A 25,674-nucleotide genomic window follows, 5' to 3' on the forward strand; every position below is an offset into this window, starting at 1 on the left:
GAACAGTAAATGGGAGTCCTTACCTTTGTCTTCTGCTTTGGACGCGTTGCCTAGTGCACCGTCGCCAAACTCGGCCAGATCGTGCAGTGCCGTTCGCAGCCGCACCGCCGCCAGCTTGAGATCCATCAGTATTGGATCGAGCTTTTCCTTTACCCTCCAGTTGGGGGACACGAATGAAAGTAACCTGTGTGCAAAACCGAAACGAGAAAACGAGATTTAAATACACTGTACGCTTCGTTTGAAAGTAAAATGCGCCCAAATGTATGCACTACCACAGTATGTACACGCTTCGCGATTAATGCGCCTCAAGGTATGCAATTGAACGTTTCCCTTACCTAGTGACGGCCGTTGTGGCCTCGTTTTGCAGTCTCGCGAGCGTTTCCAGCGCGGAGGACAGTTCCAGCGGCAGTTCCTTCGGGGTGGCCGGCGCTGTCTGCTGTTGGTGTAGCTTCGCCGAAACATAGCCCGGTCCGCCGCCATGCGACGGTGGCACATCGTACGTCGACATGCTGCTGAACGACGACATCGACATCGAATGGTGGCTGGCAGTGAAGCTGGGCGTACCGGGCGGTGCTGCTGATTGTGGCCCTGGCGTGGCCGGCGGTGGCGGTGTCGATCGCACCGAGACAGGGTTACGCCGCGGCACATCGTAGTCGGGCATGTTGGCCAGCGAGGAACGGTTCGACGAGGACAGACTGAAGCTGTCCGACGTCAGCAGCGACGAGTTGGAGCTGCTCGGTGTCAGGTGCTGCTGCTGGGAGAGCAGCGGCCGCGGCACGTCGTACGATTCCTCCATCCGGTAGCCGCCCGTGGCAAGATGCGGGTGGTGGTGGTGAAACTGCTGGTGCAGCTGGTGGTGGTACCCGGCCGGGTGTGGATGCGGGAAGCTTAGCGAGGACGACGGCGACGACAGCGCGGATGGCGAGACGGGATAGTGCAGGTGCGCGGCCAGCGGGTGTCCCGGACCGTACGGCGGGTGGGACGTCGGGGTACGGGATGCCCAGGACGTGCGGTGGTGGGGATGGTGCGGATCGTACCCGGCTCCCGGTGTGGTCGGCGCTCCGATCGGTACGGCTGGCTTCGGGACGTCGTACGTATCGAGCGCGTCGGCCGAATGGTGCTGCTGCTGCTGCTGCTGATGATGGAACGCGTTGGAGGATGCGCGGCCCGATGACGGGGGCAGCAGATCATACAGATACACGTCGCCACATTTCTGCGGTGTGAGAACCTGCGCGGGGGGAAAAAGAAGGACGGAAAGCGAGAGTTTAGCGAACGATTATCGTGACGATAAAAAAAGAAGGAAAAATGAAAGCGAACAGAAACTTTTGCGCGAAAGGAGGAGGCACGCGCGCGCACGTGGACTGTTGTTGCGGACGGTTGGCTGCTTGGTTTGATATTCAATTGTTTGCTAGATGCACCAGGCTGTATCGTGGTGAGGCTCACGTTTCTTGCCGGCACTAAATGGTGAGGAGAGAGCCCTTTTGGCAATTTTGAAGCGACCAATTCAATGGTTGATTGGATAATAACAGGTCGGCTCCTTCCTTTTAGCCTCTTGAGACTGAAAAGTGCCATATTAACGTAACATTCAACCGTTCAACGTGGTCCTAAAGTGAAGCTGTTACTTAATTTCGTTCGAGTGGCAAGAAGAGGATCGTGTTTTGATATCAAATGTTGGATACAAAAATTCATCGTTTCAGACAGTCTGTTTTCAGTCATTCGGAATGCCCCATTCCATCACCGGATTTTGTTTGGTGCAGCGCTCAATACATGCGCACTTACACTCACACACAGACACACTTTGCCACAGGAGCCATAATGGCAAAAAAGGAATCAATCATTTCACTCCATTCATCGCCATTTGTTGCTGGTAGACAATCGGAACTTCTGCACAATACTTACTGCTTTTTGTGGGAAACGAGGTTAGTTTCAGGAGAAAAAATAGAGTAAGGCAACTTAGTCCCGCGGTTGGTGGTGCAATCGTAAATAGAAACAAACAGCTATAAACTATCGCAAATGCTTTGGTTTGGCAGGAAAAAAGGACTTTTTTTGCCGTTTTCCTGCCACTCTGCTTCCGGGAACGGTTACTACACTAATGCGAACGCGAAGCGTCTTTTACACACCGCCGTGTCTGTACATATATGCCAAGAGTAGAGTGTGTGTTATCGTCCGGCAGAGGAGGAGGAGGTTTCCCTGTTTTACCCTTAACCGTATCTCATGTCCCTTTTGCGCTTGGCTCGGCAGTACGGTGTGTAGAATTGTCTTTTGTCCTTGTTCCTAGCAGGCGGGAAGAAAAAGGGGCGAGAGTAGTGGGAAAACTCCTTGGATACGGAAAAATGTCGCGCGTCTGCGCACATGTGCGCGATGGTGTGCGATGTTTTACTGCTCCGTCCGTTGGCGATGTTTAGGAAGTAAAGTTGTTTTAAGCTTACAGTTTAATTTCAAAGTTAACTGTTCGCTTTTTTACAGGTTTTGTTAAATTAATTTTTAATTTATTTTGTGATAAAATGTAAGCAAATGAGCAAGTTTCACAAATTTTGTGAATTTGTTATCAATTCGATGAAAATACTAACCTGACATTTGTGGCGTCATCTGTACGCGAATAATGTAAACTAATGATTTTTAAATGCAAAAAAAGAAACGTTTGAAATTTTCATCGAAATTACATCAAAATAACAAATTTCGCTCATAATAAGAAACATTAACTCGTGAATGAATAAAAAAAAGTCATTAACTCCATCGTCTGCAAAGTCCGTACTATTAAAACGATTCATTTAATCATGCTGCTTATCCACCCAGTCTTACTAGCAGATGGTGCGCGCATATGATAGAGAACTTCATCCCAAAACAAACGATAAGGATAATTGTTTTACATTGCACAAATGTGTTTATTATGTTTGCCTTCTCCTTCAGCGTTCGTGTGTCTCTCCGAAGGGATAATGTCGCGCACAAACACACACAGGGCGTTATTCATGGAACGGAGGGTAAAAATGCTGAAACCGTTTGCAGCTGCAGTTACGTCCCAAGTATTCTTGTCTGCAACACATACACAGAGTATTTTCTATGCTTTCCAAAAAAAAAGAAAGTATTTCTTAGCGACACTTTGGTGTCCCTGTAACGCTTAGAGTCGTTCTTGTCGGCTCGTATCTCATTTTCGTCTGGTTGCAGTCTAGCCACTCGAAAAGCGATTCTTTTTTTGCCACTTTCGCTTTACATTCCATTCTAGATCTTTTACACTTTTCTATCTGCACCCATGGCATGGCTGGCTGGCTGGCTTGGTAAGCCCCATAATGTTGTTGCGCCACCGTGCCGCATTATCGAGACGGTGCTGCCCCGTCGGACGTGAAAAGGACACGTGTCCTTTCTGTGTGTTACGCCCCATTTGCCCTTACGATGTGAGTGGGGATGGGGAGAGAACACTTGCAAGCACTTCAAGCTCACGCCTGGCCCACCACCACCACCCAGAAGAAGGCTAGTTGCGAAGGCTTTGCTTTTTTGCTCAGTTTGTTTGTGCATCGCTGGCTGCAGGATCCGTGTTTCGAAAGTGCATCAGACGGCTGCTGGTGGCGTGTGCTGATGCAAGTGACAAATAAAAGAGTTAAGCGAGCGATGCGATACGGGGACGATGGAAAGTGGGATCACTTTTCATGTGAGTTTATTTTTCCCTCCACACTGACAGTGATGATAAAACGTACGGAGGACGACGGGTTTCACTCAATTTATTAAGTTGTTTTATCAATTTCTGAATAGAAAAAGAAAAATACTTCAACAAGCACACAAGGGTGTAATTTGTCAGATAAAAGCAATCATGTTTTAAATATAATAAAAAATAAAATAAAACGAGTTGAGGACAACTTATAACATTACAAAGAATTCAAAAATATAATAAAACTATGGAAAACAATGGTGCCAAAAGACGAGGAAATTTCAAATAAAACAAGAAGAGAATCAATCTAGCATATATAAAGAAAAAAAAAACAAATAAAAAAGGACATTACAGAAGAAAAGAAGAGCAAAACATGCAACAAAACAGATAAAACACAGAAAACTAAGAAAAGGAAGCAAAACCATAACTAAGAAGAAAAAAACATGATTGAATGTTGTTCACAGTGCAAAGACTCGATGAAGCACCACACACGAAAAGGACACGACCACCGCACAGCGCCATTCATTATAGCTATCAGAAAATGAACTCAAATGAAGCTCCGTGTGTCCGCGGAGTGGTCCCGATGGGGTTGATTTATTTCGCCATTAAATTTCTACCCCACCACCCGGTCTGTTGCTTTCGCTGCTAAACCTTTCGTAAACAGACTCAGTAACAACAGATCGATTTACGGCAGGATGGGGGCAGGAAGGCGCTACGATGTTACGATGACGACGTCGACGACGACTACTACTATCACATCGCTTTGCTACCACTGACAAACGAACTAATGCTCGCTCCATTGGCGATAGCTTTTACGACGCGGATCTATACGGACGGATTAGAAGAGCGGTTTCGTGTAGTGTGTAGTTGCGTTTATACAGGGAGGTTGCTTTCCGGTCGGATGTATCCTTTACGAAACACACACACAGGACGGGAGGAAACGGTAGCTACGCAACTGGGATTGCTGGCCGGTAGTAGTGTGCCCATGATATGGGAGGAAAAAATCACCCGAACAGACTAACTAAAGCAGATTTTTCTCTTCCAATTCAATTCACTGCTCTGCTCTGTTCGGCTTGGATGCACGGTTTGTTGTCCAATGTTTATGCTAGTGTTGTTTTATGCTTTCCTTATTTTTATGTCCCCGGTTGGTCGTCAACGGGTTCGTATCCTGCAGGACTTTACCGTTGATTTATATTTTTGTAGTCTTTTGTATATTTTTTTCGGTTGCTTTTGGTTTTTATGATAAAAATCATGGGAATTGCCTACCATGTGTGTTGCATGGTAGCGAGAATTTGTTGGCATTTTGACGTGTGCTTTTTTTTATCTTTTTATGATACGTTAGTAACAGGACACAAAAACTGTCAGAAACACTGCATATCAGTCAGGCGTATATAACGAATTCCGGTAGAATGCCATATCTCCAGAAGACCAAAAGTCACAATTGTTTCGTTTCGCTGAGTTTAAAAACTGTGATTTTGGTTTAAAAATCAGCAAGTGATGTGTTTTGTGCAAACAAAAAAATTGTGAAAGAGTTAAGTCAAGACGCCTAAAGGGTATGCAATTTGCGAAACCAAACCACTTTATTAACCTTAGCGGCCTGATTACACTGTTCATTGCAAGACGTAATATGTGCAATCAATGCACAAATAAGTATATTTTCCACCGTTCCCCTTGCATGTTATTGCAAAACATGTAGTGTACAGCATTCAACAAAGAAAAGCCAGTATATCCCAGCATACCTTATCCTCTGCCTTTTCGCTATACAGACTAACATACTCCACATACCCTCGGGACGACTTTAAATCGATGGCGGAAAGCGCTTTGGGCGAAGCTGTTTAGGGTTAAAGGACTACCGCCGTCTGTGTGGATTCATGTTTTTCCATAAGGTCCTTCCCAATGCCTCCCCTTACCCGTTCAATAAACACGAAGAGCTGAAGGAGTACGACGCAATTCCCATTGAAATGTTACCAAGCGCGCGCGAGCAACAGCGAAAAGGGGTATCATCATCAAATCGAGCGATTCTCCAGGGGACATCCGGAAGCGGAGCGGTGGTGTGCAGATGCGTGCACGAGTGGCGCCGTATCATTATAATTTCATTATTACATCGTGCTAAGGATTCATCACCGAGCAGCACCGAGAGCGCCAGAGGAGGAGGAGCAGCAGTGTGTAATGTGCTCCGGTTGTTTTCCTTTATTCGCGACGGGCAAAAAAGGGGTACGTTGGGAAATTCGCTTCACCTAAAAATGGAAGAAAGGGGCTCTCCGAGGATTGTGCAATGGAAATTCCTTTTTCAATTTGCAGAAAAAGTGAGCTGCTGAATAACTTACGTTCCGCGAGAAAATTGTGCAGCTGTGTGTGATTCGGAGGATTGTCAGCTTCCCGTGACCTTAGCGGTTCGTTTGAACCAAAGAGTTAGATTCGGTGTAATTAAGAGCCTTTTTAACAATAAGAGCCTTCCTATAGACATTGTAATCTTTGAAGGAAAATCATCTAAAATACTATTTCAATTTTAGGGTGAACTACTATAACTACAATTTCAATCTAAAAGTGATGCTATGCAAGAGATAATGTAGAATCTTATTCTTCTGAAGATGTACAATGCATCTACATTTTTCATCAACCGACGCAATCGGGTAAAGTTGATCAAACTCAATTTTCCAATCTAACGCAAGCAATGCAATCATCAATGTAATGAGCAACGTAAGGGCGAAAAAAATGCTACTATTGCGCATCATCAATCAGAAGAATCATGCAATCGATCCGAATGTAATCGGTTTTCGAACATTGGCTGAGCGCGGTGGGGATTGTGTACTCAGACTTTGCTACACCACATCGTTCTAAAGGGCTATTTGTCAATTTGATTACATCCACCTCAAGAGGATGGACGAAAAAATGGAAAACTCTCCGGGAAAAGTGTAACTCAAGCGAGCAAACACACTTCCTTCAAGAGCCACATGATGATGTTCCACAAATTAGGTAACGAACTGCAGCGAAATTCCACTTGCTATCTCATCTGTCGACGTTTCCATTTTAGTATTATTTTTTGTGCATTTTATTTCCCACCAAAAAAAAGGTCATTTCAAAATGAAAGTGCAGTCAGTAATGCGCCAGATTAAAAATATCCAAATAATTGAAGCAAACGCGAAATAAAGTCGTTTAGTTTAGAGGACAGAACAGAGAAAAAAATACCAAAAAAACCAAACAAATCATCCATTTGTGGCACATCAAATATTCAACGGAGTGGAAAAGAAATAGCTTAAATCTTGCATATTTTCTCATGGTTCGTAGTATCAGAGAAAATGGGATTTTTACCTTTTTTTCCTTTCCCAAAAATCGCTTCAGCTTCAACCGGTTCGTTGTTATCCGACACTCGGCGCCGAAATAAATCACGTTTCGCGGTGCAATTTCGTATGCAGCAGTAGCAGCAGCATATCTTACGTACTGTGCCATTTTTATTGGAAAACAACAGCAACGAAAAACAAATGCAAAGCGCGCCGGATAGGAAAAACTGATACCGCAACAACAGTAATCTGTGTGTGTTGTGCATTTTATTTTGTGGAAAGCGATAGAGTCAAGGATGTACCATACATTCTCTGCTAGAAGAAAGGCAAAGCATCCCGTATGCGAAAGGATCTTGGTTTATGTGTTTTCCTTGTTTGGGAAGATATTATGATTTACTGTTCCAATGTTGCTGTGGTTAGAAAACTGAACGATATTAAATACGACATAAAATATTCCATTCACGACACTGACCGTGTCCCATTCGACAGCAATTTGGATACCAATTTTTCCTTCCAATTCTGAGTGTTTTTAATTGGCTCACTTGAAGCGAAGCGAATAGTGCAACTCACACACACGGAAACGATCTAGTTGGAGCTAATAAACGTATAAAAGTTTGTCAATTTTCTCTCCTTCACACTCGCTAAACTGCATAAACTGCAGCAGCAACCAGCTGCAAACAATCTCCCGCTGCGCGTATTATTTCATTCTTTTTTTTCTCCATCAACCCGGGGATGGGATTAATACTTCAGAGTATCATTTCATTTCCTCCGGTGTACGATTAAACAGCTTCCTTTATCAGCACCGTCTGCTCAAAGTTGGACGTTTGAAGCCGGCAATGCCTTCAAACTCCACCACGACCACCAAGCTTCTTGGAAAGCATCTTTCAGGAAATGAAGAAAAGTTCCACCATTTCTGCCAAATTCTCTCCAACCAAGTTCAACGATACGTGGATGAGGTCCTCAAACCCCACACGCCATGGGGGCGAAGGTGTATAGAGAAATTCCAACGTGAGTAGTTTTTCGTCAGCTTCTTTCCATCCCCTACAACTCCTGTCCTGTCGTACACATGGCACGAAACAAACGATTGTGCACTTTTCGCGCAAAGAAACTCATCCTTCCCCCTGTGCGCGACGACGTCTTGCCGTTCCGGCGAGGACGGAATAAGAGGTGAAATCGCTGGTAGAATTATTTTGCTCGTTAGTAGAATAATAAACATTCTTTCTTCCTGGGGTGGGGGGGAAAGACAAAAATTATGTAGTGATGGTATGGGGAGAGTGCCAACAGCGAGAGAGATTCTTGTTTGTACTGAACTGGAGAAAGTGTACGAAAAGCTCGCAATGTACGCTTCATTGGCAATGGTTAGAGCTGAAGGTGTACATAGAGGATTGTTATTCCTTTTGCCCATTGTGATATAACTTTAGAGTAGAGATGTTTCAAAACTAGAAAATGTTCGTTCTAAACTCAGCTTCAGTTGGAGCAATTCCAATGAACAAGAAGCCACCACCAACTAAAGCTTCCATATTATTCCTTCGCAAGAACACCTTCAACGAAATAAACGAACGAAAAAGGACATTCACTTCAAGTCTCAGAGCATAAGAGATGAAGTTTAGCTTCCTTATCAATGGATGCAAGGCAAAACACCGTCTGGAATGTTTGCAACTTTTCGTCTTCCTTAACGAAACTGGCCAAACTGAAGCTGGTGCTCGGGGGTCGGATTGGCTCCTTCTTTATGGCTTTTCCTTCAAAGAAAGTCCCATCGGATAATGCTTCTAATGGATGTTTATGGCCACTTTGAGGTTTAAGTGTGAACCAAAAATCAAACACACGTAGAAGCAAAGGGTTTATCCTCCGTTGAATGTCTATAAAGTTGATCTATAAAAGAAATGCTTTTTTAAGCACGAAAGACAACACAAATCGTTCGATATCGAAATCGCCAATTCTGTTCAACTGAAAGTGTCCAACTTGTCACCGAAAGGAATTTGGAACATCGTTTGACTATTGTTTCAGAAAAAAAACCAAGCAGAAAGAACACTTCTTTTTAAGGACGAAGGAACAAAAAAAGGGAAGAAAAAAGGGAAAGTCTCAAAACAAAAATCGATACGCGAACCCCTCCTAGTAAACAACTTTTACTGTTATCTTTAAATTGATTCTCGATTCTTGATGCCGTACAGCATGTCTCCAAAACTCGTCCCCTCCAACATACCGTTCTATTGGGTTTTGTTTTCTTCCTGTCCCTTCCAACATATGCTGATATCGATGGGCTAGAATTTACATAAAATGAATTTTCTTTTCTGCAGTCAAAATTGAGAGTAGATAGCGGAGATAGAGATCGCGTATTGATTCCATATGGTGGAGAGTTTCTTTTTCAAGTCAACTACCTTCCCCCTTTGGCAGATTTGCAGATGACGGATGATATTAAAAGGAGAAATTCCTGCTCGCCATTCCTGTCTGGCCGCAAAACAGTTGCGCACCGGAAAACGAATGTTTAACGAACCGGTATAGTATCGACGATGTGGCAGAAACTAACCTCTTCTGTTTGGATGGATAAGAAACTACACGAGAGGAAAAGCCACAAGTCATCTTTTGGCGGTGGTTCCCTTCCAATGGAGATACAGGCTTTTATCATAAAATTGCTACTGCTACTCAAGAATGTTCTGCCTACGTAAATTCGCGTCCATTTGCTGTGCACAGAAAAAGTATGCCAAATCACCAGCCAAATCGGAAAGGTAGCCACAAAAATCAATTTAAACCAAATTTGTAACATCAATTGAAATGCCTGCAAGACAAGTGCCGCACAAACCGTTCACCGAAGGAAAGGGCCTCCATATCAAGATAAATGGGAAAACGGCACCACCAAACATGACAGTGAATACCACCGAAGAGTAGCGAATGCCACCGCCAAAAATTTGACAACGAATTGGTGCTTTCAATTATTTGCCGGATGCTGAATAAAACTAACCCCCCCCCCCGTCCTCCTGCAAATTGCAGTTCAATTTTTACCTAAAACGTAAAACATAATGCCATTGGCAAATTCCACGCTTGCCCAGGAATGTGTGTAGTGTTTGAGGTAAGAGTGTGTACGTACGTAAGTTTAAGCATATTTTTAGCCACAGTGCAGCATCAAGCACAGCATGACGTCCAATCTTCTTTCGTCCCCTTGCTTCACGGGGCCATCTTATCAATAGAATTGCATTCCATCGAAACGAACAGAAAGATCGATCGAACTGTACTCGTTTAACATTCCAACGGAATCGGAACGAGGGAGAAAGAGAGAGAGAGCGAGATAAAAGAAAACAAACGATCTTAGAGATGATGCCCGGCTAGGGCCCAGGATGGATTCTTCATACCCAAAAGTGGCCAGTGCCAGTGACAATCGAACGATACCAAAACTGCCACTGTGTGTGATGTGGCCCGCGTAGGACGCAGGACGTACGGGACAACACAGTGAGATCAAATTCTTTCCTCCGCCTTCCAAGCAAGTTCTTCCCTTTTTAGGGTTTACCAGCAGTCCGAAGGGACCCAATTCCTCCAAACGTGACCCAAGGCACTCAAGTTCTCCGTTAGCAGGAGGAAGGCGACACGGGAGGGAGGGGGATTTGTGTTATTTTTAGCAACAATTCCCCTGTGCAGCTGACCATGAAGAACTGAAAAGCTGCATAAAAAAGGAACCCCGGATGCCCAAGATGGGGTTAAGAAGTTTCACCCAAAGTCGGGTTGAACATCACCTTCACGAATCAACCCGAGTTTCGTCGTTCCCTTCAGCGCGCGCGGTTTAGCATACCGAGGAGCGGAGGGCACGATTTTCATGGTCTTCTGCAGTGCCCAGCTGGTGTTGGGGAGGTGTATTGCTTTGCAACTGGTGGCTGTGCAAAGCTGTTGCAAAGAAGACATTACCACCGTACGTTGGCCGATTGAAGTCGGTCGGACAATAATGTCCACCGATACTGTCCGAGCCGGGGGAGAAAGACCGAGCCGGGCTTGCCAAGATGCAACTGCACACGGGTCGGGGTTAGTTTCTCCTTCCCGATTCGTCATGTATTCATCCTTCACACGAATGGCCACAGCGGTTGGCTTCTGGATGCTGCTGCCGGCGTCCCGTTTTGACCAAAATGGGGGGAAAAAGTGGACACGGCGGTGGAATATATCCTCCGCAGAACGGGGTGCGGGTTCTGCGGGGAAAAGGGAAGGAAAACAACCAGCTACACTGCTGCCCGAAGAAGGAAAAGCTCGTTTATTCCGTACACGTTTCCACGTAAGCGCTTTCAAAGTAGGGTCTCCATTTTGGGGGGAGAGCCTCGCAATGGATACGGTGCGCGCCTGGACTGGTGTAGCTCGTGTAGCTCCTACCACTGTTGAGTGAGCGAGAGGCCACTAACACTCAAGTTGAAAGACGGCGGTGTAATTCCTAAAATAAATCTTTGTGACATTATGCTTTCTTATGCCGATCGGCAAACTGGCGGGAGAGAGCGGACGGCGAGGCGAGACCAGACGAGCAGAAGCCTAGATAGATGTGTACCGGCCGGTGTGCTGTCGGTCCGGTGATGGTCTACTGGTGTTGGCAGTCCCGCATACCGAAATATGGACAAATGGAACTTCCTTGTTGAGGGTTTTTTTGCTTTTGCTGCTGCACGTGCTTAAGTTTTCCCTTCTTGGAATGGAAATAACATCAGTGACGGAATTTTCACTGAAGATCCGGTACTGGAGCATGGTGTATGCCGATGTACAAGAGCCAAAAACTTTGAAGATATAGTAGACTTTACGAATATGTGTTGGAACATTCGTTACACCATTTGCGACTTCAAACTCAATGTGTCATTGTGATATGATATCCGTTCAATCCAATGTAATGGAATGTGTGAGTAACGCATCAAACGTAGCGGTAGTTTTAGACTACCTGTCCATCACAAGATCATATGACGGGGTTCAAAACAAAACGAACCATCGCTTCAGTAGAAAAAAACCCATTTCTGCCATATCAGGACGTATCGTCCGGGATGGGATCTTTACACTCACTTTGATAAAGAAACCAGTTATCAACCGGTGATCCGTCCGAGACATGCCGGAGACATCCCGTACAGCAGCAACCGTACAGCAACAATACACAGCAAAGCAAAGCTTAAAAAAGGGTCCTCATCCATCCCTATTCCCACGATTTGGACATCAGAATGTGAAACCAGAAATGGCCAAACGGCAGGCAAGTGCAAACGTGAAACGTGCCCTACACCGTATCACCAACGTGCGATACATCAGCGGCATGTGTCATGCTGCCGCCATTCGTGGACATTCGAGTTCGAGACCATGGTTGACCAACCGTGCCTTATACGGGACACTGTACTTGCACACGGAGCTGAGCGAGCGGGATCCGTTTCGCCCTGTTCCCGCCATGACGCTTCCACGCGACGTTACTCCGTTCCTCGCTCACGGTACTGCACATTATCTGCAGAAAGTAAGTGCATCTAACGGATTTCCACCGCTCAATTAAGCGGTTTGGTGTGCACACACACAAGTGCATCAGGTTCAACGACTCGAGATGATTCTAAAGTGAATCATTGCGAAAGAAAAGAATTCATGAGTAGCAGAAACTGGTAAGCCTTTCTTTCATTTTCCGTCGAGAGGGTGCTGTGCACTGGTGAGCTCTTAATTACATCCTTCTCTGTCAACGGACGTACTACAACCGTACGACGCGCTGTGGGTGGTAACTTAAGAGATGTTTCTCGCCAAAAAAAAGGGTCCCTCCTGAAGCAAGTTGCTTACTTTTTACATCCACAAGGACGGATGCATGCCGTGTGGAGTACCTAACTTCAGGTGTGGTACACTCCTAGCAGTGCAACTGCACTTAGTAGTAGGATGCGAATGCTCGCTTGCTTCTTAGTTGGTTTGGTTGCAAAAGATAAAGCAGAGACGTATACAACATGTACGTAAAACACACACTCTCTTGACTGTCCAGAGTGCTTAGAGGGTACGGACACTATGAAGTAGTTTCACTTTGCTAGTAGAAAAACTGGAAAGCTTCCTTAACCGTCGCAAATGTCGCTTTTTAAAGCGATGCCCAGAAAACATACTGCGGTGTGCATACCTTCCAGGGGTAATTGTTGGAAAGAGGTGTTAAATGGTCGCCGGTTGCGCACCGCTAGGGCAAACAGAGGATAAAAAAGAGGGAAATAGTACACCGGTATGAGGCGGGATTCTGTGAGTAAAGACTTTCAAGCGCCAGCAAGATGAATGCTTAAAAGTTACACCTTGAAAACAATTGTTGAACATTCATACCTTGCGTTCTTTCTCATTTTTTAGATCACAAAGAAAACATAACATAGCATAAGAATGATTTCCTTCCCAAGAACTCAGGAGCTTTCTTGGTATTCCTTCACAAACTTGCCCATATGCTACGAACTCTCCATTCGCTGTCTCCGTTCTGCCAACCGATGCGTTGAAAATTTAGAATTGAAAAGGACATTCCACCACACTCAAGCCGAAGCGCACAGAAGCACTATGGTGTTAAAAACCGTCCATATGTGTGGGTGTGTGTGTGTTAGATGCTTTTTGTCATTGCTAAGTCCGGTACGTGACAAAATGTGAAAATGAGCTTTGCCTAACTGCCCCGAAGGCAAACAGGACACACCCGGCAGTGGCAATCTGCAAAACGGCATGGAGAGACATGTAAAACTCCGACCGAGCATATCGCTGCATGTATACCCACGAACACGAGACCAGCTGGCGCTAGGTCGGAGGGAACCGTACGCCGAATGTGAATATGGCTACATGTTGTAACTGAATTTTAATTGCTTTTGATGATGGCAAAAACTAAAACCGGGATGCTATACTGCACATCAGATCCGGGATGGTCGTTCGGAGTTTGCCGATCGGTTCTTTTGGGGTCTTCGAGCGACTAGATCGAGCTGGTGTCGGTTAAAATGGACACTTTTTTATGACCGGAGGGGTTGGCAGAATAGTTCAGACTATCTTTTGGGGGTGGCGATTTAGTTCCCAATAGTAATTACCGGCCCGCTAGCCAAATGTTCCTCGTTTTTTTGGGCGGTGGTTTAGATGAGCATGGTTTTATGGGGATGGAAGAAAACCGCACAAAAACCATTTAACTCTGAGCCATATTTAATGGTCACAAATGGGAAATCGAAGCTTCGTTTAAACTAACTATTAAAGCGAACAATAGCAGGGTACAGGAATAGGTGACAATAACAATTGCCTAGTGCTATGCTAGATGATATCTCCAATGCGGTCTCTTTTCATGGTAACCAACATCCAAACTAATCATCGTTACAGAAATGGAACCCCGTAGAGATATTCATTGAAGATTGTATGCAACAAGAATTTGAAAGTAAATTTGGGTGTGAAGGTGGCATCTTCATGAGTCTATCTGTGCGCGTAAAAAGGATACGGTGAGCGCCAAACCACGTAAATACCTGACACTCAGTGGTAATTTCTTTTTACATCAAAATTCATGATTTCATTTCCGAATTGCATCGTCAACGAAATATAGCCTCTCTTTTGCCTTTTTCTGCATTCTTTCCCCTGTAGCAGATTCAAGAAGATTACGCTCCTTTTAGAACGACATTTTGGTAAATCAAATTCTCATTACCGTTACTGTCATCGCTGCGTTCCCTTCTTTTGCTAGTCAGTTGCCGTCCTACACGCACACACAAAAAAAGCAACATAGCTGAAACATCTAGCGTGCTAGAGAGCATGATCGAATTTAGATGACACATCACACAACGCTCACAGACTAGACGATACTGCTGTAAAGCATCTGCTCGGAGGGTTACATGGGGGACACGCTTAAGTGTACTTTCCTTTTCCCGCTTGAAGATGTCCCCTCGCAGTTGAGCTAACTGGAGATGGAAGAGCAGAGCAGCCCACTCATGGCTCCAGCTGTCATCCTCCCAGATTGCTGTTTTTGCTTTCAGCAGACCGAGATAAATAGATGGATTTATGATGGGATTTGTACAAACACAACCTCAGCGCCGCTTCATGGGATGAAGAGTAAACTGTTCGCTCCCTTGAGAAAAACAGGGGAATGGGAGATGGGAACCCAGAGCATATATTCCATCACGTTTCCATCAGCCTGTACGCACCAACAAGGACTTGCCCCGAAAACCGGCGTCTAGTGATTCTGTGACGCTTCGGGGGATTGCCGGCCCACTTGTCACTACTGGGTCCCATATCCCAGCAATGTCTCATATCCATGCAAGACTGCCACTAATAAAATCTATCCTTATTCGTTAACGTTATCGAATGGGGTGGAACAGTGCGCTTAAATGCCACCCGGCCGACTAGAGGGCGGGCTGCACGCAGCCATCGAGCGGAAACGACACAAACCGGGGGTGGTTTTTCCGAGTCGAAAACGGGGTCTGGCTGGAGCGAATTCCAAACCGAATTTCGTTACGCGACAACGGACAGGAAGACAGCGCCTGTATGTACACATAAAAAACTGTTACCACTGACAGAATCATAACAACATCAACAGATCCGAACGCTCCGCTACATCCGGACGTCCCCACCTTCGGTGCGTGTTTTATTGACACACCAGTGGCAGGGAGGGGGGGGGATTGAGGCCAGAATAACTGACAACAGCAGTCACGAACCGTACGGTTGGCGGCGGCGGCGGCAAGGCTCAGAGCTAAGGATGACCTAAATATGATGTGCCGCGGATAGGAAGGATTGAACGCCAGGGATACTACGACAAATGCGGTCCCTTCGCGGCCGAAAAAGGGTCGTCCTGCGTTTGCCAGAGGATGAAGCTCACTTCCGGCAGCAGTCCGACGACGACTAAGTCGAGGCAAAATAAATTTAAATGCATGAACAAGCACAAAGCCTAACAGTTCCCTGGAGGGTTATCAACTTCCCTCAGAGCTTCGTTCTAGTTTTTTTTCTTCTTTTTCCTCGCATTTCTAGGAGTGGCTTTACGCAACAACAAAAAACGCCGCTCAAATTTCGTTTATCGAAGTTGAATACTTAATAGCGGTCGCCGTGGAGTCGCAAGGAGTGGCAAGAGCCGCCAATATTCTGCCACCAAAAAGCTGCGGGTGCTTATCAATATTCGCTCAAAAATTGATTCGCATGTTTGTTTTGATTAATTATTTACAACGAATCTGTGCCGGTGTTTGCACTGTCATTGGGAAAAGAGAACACACACAACGCTGGCGGCACCGGTGGGCGTTGCAGCAGACTGCCTTATTTTGGAACCATTTGAACCGAGCGCAACCTAGAACCGATTAAATATTGACACAAGGACTCTCCGTGCAAACAGTTTGACTGCTGAAACACGTGTCCAAATCCGGCGTGCACCCTCGTTTCATGTTTAAAACCGCCATCGTAAAAAAAAAGAAATCACTTCGCCCGGAAATTGAATGTCCAATCGATAGCGAAAGGTGTTATAATGCAGTGATTGGAAAAGTGGCAAATAATGTCCAACCACACACACACACATAGACGCCAGCACCCAAATAAAAGCAATCGAATTTTGGCCACTCAGTGTTGAAGTTGCCGGTGCAAATAAACTGCAAATAGATGCAGATCCAGTGAAGCTGCAGCATCGATCGTAAATAATACATAAATACGAATACGATTCCATCAACCAGTGCAGCTCCAATTCCAGCAAACACTGCAGAGACAGAAACAAAGGAAGATCTCCGTCTCAGCAGGACGCGGGACATATCGGCGTCGACGACATTTCAACATCAATTGCTGTGACTTCCCTCTCCCCACTTCCAGCGACAATAGCTTGGTTGACTCTATTTGCATACACTGTCTCTGTGCAACCAGGAAAAGGGCACTAAAATTGAAATCGAAAAAAGCAAAAGATGTTATTTTATGAAAAATGCATCACTAAGAGCAAAAAGGGAGAGAGAGCAAACATGATGGCAAACAGATACTTCGTAGACGTCGAAAGGAATGCAATGTGTCTATGGTGAGAGGTGTCTCACGAGTCGTTGGCAAACTCATCGTCAGGTCAGGGGTAGTGGTCGGTCCGTGCAGCGTCACTGGACTTTGCCAGTGCTTTGTGCTGTCTTTTTTTTGTCCTGGAAGACCCGGTGGCCCTTGACGCAGGGACGAAAAAGTCATCGAACTGTCGGAGAGCACCACAGCCAGCCAGCTTTAAGTGAATCTGCACAGGACTGTGCGCATCGATCGCACCGAGAGCTGACACTTTAAATGCATTCATCTACCACCCTTGTGTGTTGGTCGATGTCGAATTCGAAACTGATCGATTTTTGCTTCGTGCAGGCTCAGCCGGTTCACCCATTTCGAGGTTCGTTGCTTGCGAAATATTATAAAACGCTATTCCACTGATAAACCCCCAGAATGCCACAGCCCTGTGACGGCTGTGTGAGAGGTGTGCATTATGCAAATTTAATGCATGCCGACCGAAATGGGTTCGCTGGGCGCGCTGCGCTACTGCTCCCGTCTGGGTTGACCGAAATGTGCGAGCAAAGTTTTGCAACACTGTCGCGCGGCGGCGTGCGGTTAGATGCCGCCAACGCAAATGCCCAACTGGAACTGCTGGAATTGTGAGAAGTTTCCCTCGGGAGCCATTGCCGGAGCAGTTTTTCTTTTCAGCCCCACCTAATACGCACGCGGAATAGAATCGATGATTGGCAACCGGCCACATTCGGTATCATTTGGCGTCACGTTGCTGCGCCGCGTCCCTACCCTGTTCGGCGGATGCAATTGGTAGCAATTTACGTTTCTAGCCACGCTTTGCGAGTGCGAGTGTTGAAACATGCAAAGAATAAATTGATTCTACTTCGGCGTGGCCACCAGCATGCGCCCTTTCGAGGAAGCAGGTTCCACAAGCGATTCTTTCACACTTTTCCGAACTTCAGCATACATTTTAATTCTGTGCATGGATAATACACTTGTTCCAGCGGGAACATCTCTCCACGGATCAATTTCCTTTGCCTTTTTGCTACATTTTTCTTCCCAAAACGAATTCGGGACCTGCTTCCGTGGCCGTATTCTCTGAGATACATACCTAAAAAGATACAAAAAAAGCGAATGAAAAAGGTTAAATAAATCCAATCAAATCGATCACAAAATGTACGAAAGTATGCGTGTGTGAATAAGAGAAACGGACCCAATTCGATTTGTACCGTTTTATTTCACTGTTGTAGCACACGGCTAGTAGCGAAAGCTAAATGGATATCGTTTTCCCCCAAAATGGACCATTTTATCCGCCGAACGATAAAACACATCCCCAGCAGCGACGGTTGCGGAATCAATAATCAACACGAGTGAAAAGAAAAAGGACCGCGCCGTTGTTTGGGGATCTCAAAAGCTGGCAAAGAAACGTGCATGTTATCTTGAGGAAAGCTCTTTTAGTTTCTTACGCAACAAAAAAGGGTTTCCCTGTCGCTTGTTAACAGACCCCCGGTCAATGAAGAATGATGTATATTTTTGTGTTAAAAAGCTAACGTAATTCGGGTGGATTCTGAAACGATTTATAACAATATAAAATTGCTTACATGGACTTAGAGTCATGTCCCGGGGATGCCGGCCACGGTGCAAACCAACCGACCCATCTTTGTTTTTGGAACGGAGCGCTTGCTGATCATACAGGAACTTCCACAGGAAGGACACGAATAGAGTAAAGATGGTACGCAGTTCTGCATGAAGATGGTTGCCGTACGGGAGCGCTCTATTTCTCAAGAGGTTTAAATGCTCATAACGCGCTAAGCTCGGGAGAATTTACACACCGAAACGATTTGTCAGCTGGTTTGATCAGGCGAAATTGGTGAGCTTGTTCTACACTATCCAGCCAGTACGTTCGTTCGAGCACGTACGTTACGAGCATTATGTGCTGCATTTTGGGCAAAAAGCAAAGCGATTATATGCTATCACAAGGGAGTTGGTGCATAGATTGCGTGGAACAACATTGAGGGATAAAATATAAAGAAGAAATTAAAACGGATTTCTTTACCCATCGAATAAATCGATCAATTTCGAAACCAGGGATTCAAACCTGATAGAAAATGAAAGTAATTCGGATAATAAATCATTGTTACAGAGAGCAAATTGCGCTGTATTTCTGTCGTGACTACTGGTAATTACAATGCTGTTAAAACGCATCAAACCACGTGTAAGATCCTCTAAATACAACCCTCTAACAGCATGTAGTTGACACCAATAAACCCACAGACATCGGATGACGAACGGGCGTCTTGTTTCGTTGGGTGCGATTAAATGTAATCCTGCCAAGCGTTGTGTCTGATGGAGCATCTCCGACTGCTTCGGGTGCTCGAGGTAAGGCAAAAAATGGCGTGTATCACTAGCAAATCCCTAGCAATATCCCATACTGTTTTTAGCATGTCAGTAGTGACCCGTCCCGGGTGACGAGTGAGTAGTATGTGACGAGAAATAAATTGCAACAGCCAAGCACCGTATGGACCAGTCGTGGCAGCAGTGTTGTAAAGTCGGTACCACCGCAACACGTTATGCTAAACCGGGTACTAATTGGAGTTTGGATCTAGGGGAAAGTATAGATAGGCCCAGCTGGAAGCCTTGTTAGTCGACGACCGGCGACCAAACCAACCTGGTGTAAACCTGAAAGGTTTACTACCTGTGGTCCAGAGGTCGCTTGCTCTATGCGGTTATCGGGACAAACGACGCGCTTGAACACGGCAACTGATGTGCGAAAAGTTGCAATTTATTTATTCCCTGTCAAGTCGGACCCAGCTCTTCCATACGCCTTCTTTGCATAGGCCAAGCCGATGAAGCGTAACACGACCCTTCCTCTTTTTTAGTTCGCGTACAACTATTCCCCACGAGCTCGGGAGACGATTTAATTTGATTAAGATTTATTTCGCGTATGACGTGTGCCGGGGGGACGAGCGAGCGAGCGAGCAGTTTCGCATTTCCCGGTTTGTGCCGCGTAGAGAAAACGCTCTGTGTATCGCCGAACACCAGCATGAGGTAAAAGTCTGGTACGCTCATAAAACGGGGCTAATTTGCAGCCCACATGCGTCCGGGAAATCCTGCTCCGCGGGCAGCAAGGCAGTAGTCTGGTCTAGCTTGGTCACGACAGTGACGGACAGTGATGCGGTGCAAGCACAAGAATATGATCGATTTGCCGAGTGTCTAGTCAGGCAAACGAGATTATGAGGGTAGTTTCCGGACGTTAAACGAGGGCATAAGTGTCGTTCCAGCGTACACAAAGTAAACCAGTGCCACTTTCGATGCTTTTTAAAATGTCACAAAAAACCGAACAATCTGCTGGCTTCTGAGCGGCGTGTAATATTGCTATTGGTCGGTATCGTAGGAATAGGATACAGGAAGGGGAAAGAAATGGAAGTATGATAACACAAAAACAAAATGGATAATTTATTCCACCAAAGCGTTAAGTAATCAGCGGTCCAGAAAAGTAAAAAAAAAACAATACCCCAAACCTCATCTCATTCTGCGGGAGGGACACCTAAAAAAAGCCATACTTCTAAGATATCGACCAGGATCTGTTTTCCTTTCTTGTGGCCCATTTTCCACGGTTCCGTGCGCTCTAATTTAACGAAGTAAAAAACAAAATATTCCGAAAAAAAGCAGGACAAAACAGCTTCTACTGAAATGGAAATTTATTTATGCCAACCGATCCCTACCACAAAACGCACTCGGGAAGCAAAAATAATTTGAAAGCTTTACCCGCGCTACTGCCTACATTACGGGTAAGTGAAGTTTACCAACAATCAATGTAATAAAGTTATGGAAAGATGTGAGCGAAGAGCGAGGCCGCAGAAACTCATCACCAAATCGACTGAAGTCAATGTCAATCCGATTAAATTGTGCGTTCATTTGTGTAGGCCTTGGACTTTTTCGGGGGAAACAACTTTTTGCTCCCTTCTGTCGTTGGGTCCTTCGTCGTTGGGACGTTCGTCGTTTGTTTTTCATCGGTCATTAAGTTTCGTATCAAGACAGTAAACCACGAGCGGAGGGTTAGGTCGATAATATGTTTGTTAAGATTCTGTTGGGTAAGCAATTGCAAGGTACTTCTTGCGTTGATACAGGAACGTTTAGATGCCAATCGATCGTATAAAAGGTATTGATCGTTGTTTTCTTACTGTGTTGTGTTTTAATGAGAATTCGAATAATCCACTTAATTCGTTTTATGAAATTAATTCAAATCGAATGGAATTAAACATTATCATACACAACAAGAAACTAATTCCATCAGCAACTATCAATTAACAGAGCTATAAACTAGGATCTACAGTGACAAAGTCAATTGAAATAAATACAGCGCTTTCGTAAAGCCAATTGGAGCATGGCACCGCCGCCATGCCAGACGACGACTACCAGACCCAATAAAAATTAATTTCGTTCGTATTTGTATCACATTACCGATAAGTTACCGGTTTTTTTAAAGTTTTGTTTTGGATCACGCCAGCCAATGCCAATGGAATTGAAAATGTCAAACCTTCCTGTGCTGGATCAGTCTAGCCACGACGACTGATAGTGAAGTTTGTTTACGATCGTTCGTAATGTGGTTTGAAGCTTTTGGCTGAAGGCGCCCATCAGCGAGGTGGGGGGTTCGGCGGTTTTATCAATAATTAGAGCCTTTAAAATTATTATGCCATTTTTGGATAAGCATCCAATAAGCTCACCGATTGGATTGTTGTTTTCCCCCAGAGCTAATTGCCGAGGATCGGAACGCATGTCTCTTTCGGCGGGTGTGTTCCAATGTTTGCCTTTCTATTTAACCTTGTGGAATTACAAAAATTGGGACACATCCACACAGGGTGGTGTGAAGTGTGTGTGTGTCTTTGGATTTGATCCAGTTAATGAATGATATGTTGCGGCTCGTTATAACTTTACCTCGAAAACAATCCATTCCGTTTTATTTCGAACCCACCAACTCTCCGTTGGCCAATTGATGGATAAGATACGGAGAGCCTCTCCCCGCGTAAGGCCGCGTAAGGCGATCCGATCAAGGGCGGAACAAAAGGAGCAATAATAAAACTTAAGCCGATTACACATTAACCACCGTAATCTTTCTTTTTTGATATACTCGTTTTTTTGTTGTAGGTTTTCTTCGCCCAATATAACCTTGGCTGGTTCGTTGAAGTCATGATGCTGCTGTAAGAGAGCTTTGCAAGGCGCCAGGTGCTTTAGCTTCGATTTATTGCGGGTTCTCTGCGCGTGTCGGATGAGAAATTCGAACCAATGCACTTTGATTTGCTGTTGCTGTTGCTGCTGCTGCTACTGTTACCGGAACCGTGGCCGGTTAATTGCCACCCAAAAGAAGCAATAAACCCCTCTCACACATGCACTTAATGTGTTGTTAGCCTTGATATTTGCACGTCTGCACGGGATTTGTACGGTAACCGACTTATGCAGAGGTGCGCCGTCAAGACAATGCTGCTCGACAAACAAAGACGTCAGCTTTGGGTCAGTGGTGGTTTGTGTTTAATTAACTTTACCAACGGGAAAGGTGAGCAAACGCAACTGGAACTTTACAACATGGCCAATTCTTCACAATAAATCTTCGCCCAATGTATGACAATGCGACACTGTGGCGATCTTTGTGCAAAAATATATTAATACCTTGAAGTTCCACCAACCATCTGTTCATAAATCGTTCGCCCAGTGTGGTCAAGGTGCAATAAACAGAGTGCAGAGCTCATTAACTGCTTTACACTACATTATAAAATCTTAGCAGCTTCAACCGTTAGGACACAGTCCAAAGTTACTTTAACAAAAAAAAATGCGAATGACTTAACGAAAAGAACTGACGGCCATTATACAATAGCTGCAATAAAGCAAAATCTCCAACAATGATTTGGGACTCTACTACCGACAGCGCGCAAAAAAGTTTGCGTGCCATTCTCTGCTGCTGTTCTGTTCCAGTCTTTCATGTACACTTCCTGTCTCCAGGGGCAGTCAGCGATGGTTCACACTTACAGGAGCCATTCCCCCGTTGGGTAACTTCTGACCGCATCCCGATGGGAGTGGGGTGCGAAATTTGCATAATGCTCGTAATAAATTCTCTTGATTTTAGATTGAAATTTATGATTTGAAAGTTGCCCCGAGGCGGATGGTGAATGCCGGGCAAGAGCGCAAGCTAGATAGCAGACGGAACGCATATTCGCAGCGCGCCGATCCGCATCAATAATGAGTACCAAAGTGTGAAACATTAAACAAGAACGAACGTAACGATGGAAAGAAATTCATCAAATTCGGTGGGTTTGATTTTTATGGCATTTTTCTACTCTCCGATCGAACTCCGATCAGAGCTGTCACTCAGCCGAGGGAAGCTGTTACGATGCCCGGCTTTATCTAGCGACTTAAGTAGGGCACAGGCTCTTCTTTTGATGGATAGTGGAGAAATCAAGAAGCTACTCCTAGCGTCAGTATGGCCAAGACGAAGACAGAAACAAACGCCCATCCGGGGCAGTCTGAGATGTCGTTCAATTTTTACGACGCCACCAAATCAATAAAACAGTGTTGCGCTTGCTGCTGCCCGCGGTTGTTGGGTGTAGGATTTCGCGGACAGGGAGATTCACCGCCGATCGTAAAAAAGCAAGCTACGCCCTCTAATGTTTTATTGCTTGTCGGCTGTTCGGGCTGCCGTTGATCGGAAATACATCTAGACTTTGTAGCACTCAAATAGGGAGTGTTGTTTTCGATAGGGTCGAACTGCTACCTTTAACGGTTTACGGCATTTCTCTGTCCTACGCATTGAGTTTCGATCAAACAGTGTGCGGATTTCAAGCACAAAAACAAACTCAACGCAATCATTCATTTCACTTACAACCTGCACGGATTCTATGATCAACGTTCAAGAATGTTAAGGTCACCACTGAGGGGCAAATGCACATGTACAAAAGGCATGACACTTTTTTATGCGAGTCATAAACTGGTCACAGTGCAACTACACAACTTCGAACCCGGGCGGGAATTAAAAGAGTAATGGACATTCGTACCACACTGTGCGTAGGAACTGTGGGACAAGTGTGGCTGCTGCCGTTTGCGCCGTCGATATCTTAAAGGAGATAAATTAGGATTTCAGCCGATTTGCATAAGTGGCAGGCCGGTACGTGGGACAAATGGAATGACATTAAACCGGAGCCTGGAAACTGGAACTGAGCGCGTCCGAACGGTGTTAAACGGTTCGTTTCGAGGTGGAGAGCAGATTAAATACCGTGCAAGGCATTCTTGGAAAGCAGGCGACTAAGTTGTTTTTAGTTTGTAAGTACCATATGGTAACACCAAAGGAATAGATCTTGCCGCCCATACAGAGTGAGGTAGGAGAGTATTTCGACAGATTGTAGTTACTTAAATCCGAGGCACACTTGCTACACCCGAAAGCGTGGGCATTTGTAATGGATCTCTATTAAAGGGAGATTGCCACTAATTTTCCTGTACACCTGGCACCAAACTGGCTTCATTCGGAATGGTGGTGGTGGACTTCAACTTCAGTCGGGGAGTGGGTCGTGAAGTACCACTTGCTTTTGGCGATTTCTTGACAGGTTGACGAAGTCGATCGATCGACTACCGCAAAACTCAGTTACGGCGGTTAGGTTGGGTTGGGTTTCTGGTTCACCATGCAAACAGGGGGCTATAACGGGCCGCAAAGTGGGCCCAACAAGACTTCTTGAGCGAAAACCTCACCTACTCTTTACCCACACACACACACACACACAAACCAAGTGGACGCATATCACGGAAAGGTGTGTAAAATGCGAACGAGTTCGATGTCGATCATGCCAGGGAGAGAGTGTGGTCGGTCGCTAACGTTCGCACCTAACGCAAAACTAAACGTGCGATGGAGTCTTCACGTCGTCTCCCGGGCGGCGTCCGACATTATTTGCATTCGACCCACATGTTGGCAAAACCCGTGGCATCTTAAAACAGGACCAATTCTAATGACATCTTGGCGCAACGCTGCAGAAAGTAGTACATTCTCCTACTTCTTTGTGGCGTTGTTTGCTTTTTCTGTGTGTTTGCAAAGGTACATACAACGAATGGTTGGACGTCGACCACAAGAAGTTCGCTGCGCTAGTGGCCCACTAAAACGGGCTTGGTGCTGCAGCTGGTTTTGCGTAGGGGGTAAAGGGTTTCATTCAGTGTACCAGCCACCAACAAGCTTCGAAGCATGAATGAAAATCGTAGGAAAAATGAGTGGGTAGCACACGCAAAACCTACACCTTTTGAAGTTTTCATCAATTATCGGGTGTAATGTTTCGTAGTCTACTACCCACAGGTGTGCCAGAGCAGATACATTTTTCATTCATTTGATTTTATCGAGAGGTAGAGATGGTGGCGAAGTTAAGAATATCTGCATGAGTCTGCCATTTGACAGTAAGTGACACAAGCATCAGAGCGCTCAATGTACAAATATATACATACTCCAGTAATTCTGCATCGTCATTAGAAATCTCCATACATTCAAAACAACTGCCACTCCACGATAGTTTCTTGGATTTGCACCATCACTTTCTATCGCAGTTGAAACCTTTTGCCAATTCCAGCCAATTAAACGATGACTTCCAAGAAGTCGATCATGGAACCACCGTATGAAGCGATACATAAATTCAACACACAACAGTAACACGACACTCACGAGTCCTCCTCCTCCCGTTTGGTCGACATGACTCTTCGCGCAATCTTTGCCACACTGCATGCCGGCCGAGTTCTTCATATTTCTTCATTGACCTGTGCCATTACGCTGATCGTTTTGCAATTGCAGCGCACATTTGCATCGTATGCACTTGGTGGTGATTTTAGCTGGAGCATCGTTTCGAGGTGGCA

At 45.3% G+C, this 25,674-nt stretch overlaps 1 protein-coding gene across 3 annotated transcripts in view; it reads right to left on the minus strand.

Annotated features, from left to right (window-relative positions):
* Positions 1 to 25,674, minus strand: part of LOC120893569 (breast cancer anti-estrogen resistance protein 1) — a 125,900-nt gene that overhangs the window by 2,380 nt on the left and 97,846 nt on the right. For all 3 annotated transcript variants that reach the window (XM_040295544.1, XM_040295545.1, XM_040295546.1), the window contains 2 exons: positions 336 to 1,228; positions 24 to 184 (listed from right to left, as the gene is read on the minus strand). In XM_040295544.1, the coding sequence (XP_040151478.1) occupies positions 24 to 184; positions 336 to 1,228 (1,054 nt within the window). The remainder of the gene's footprint in view (positions 1 to 23; positions 185 to 335; positions 1,229 to 25,674) is intronic.

This window comes from Anopheles arabiensis, chromosome 2 (assembly GCF_016920715.1).
Source record: "Anopheles arabiensis isolate DONGOLA chromosome 2, AaraD3, whole genome shotgun sequence".
NCBI lineage: Eukaryota > Metazoa > Arthropoda > Insecta > Diptera > Culicidae > Anopheles > Anopheles arabiensis.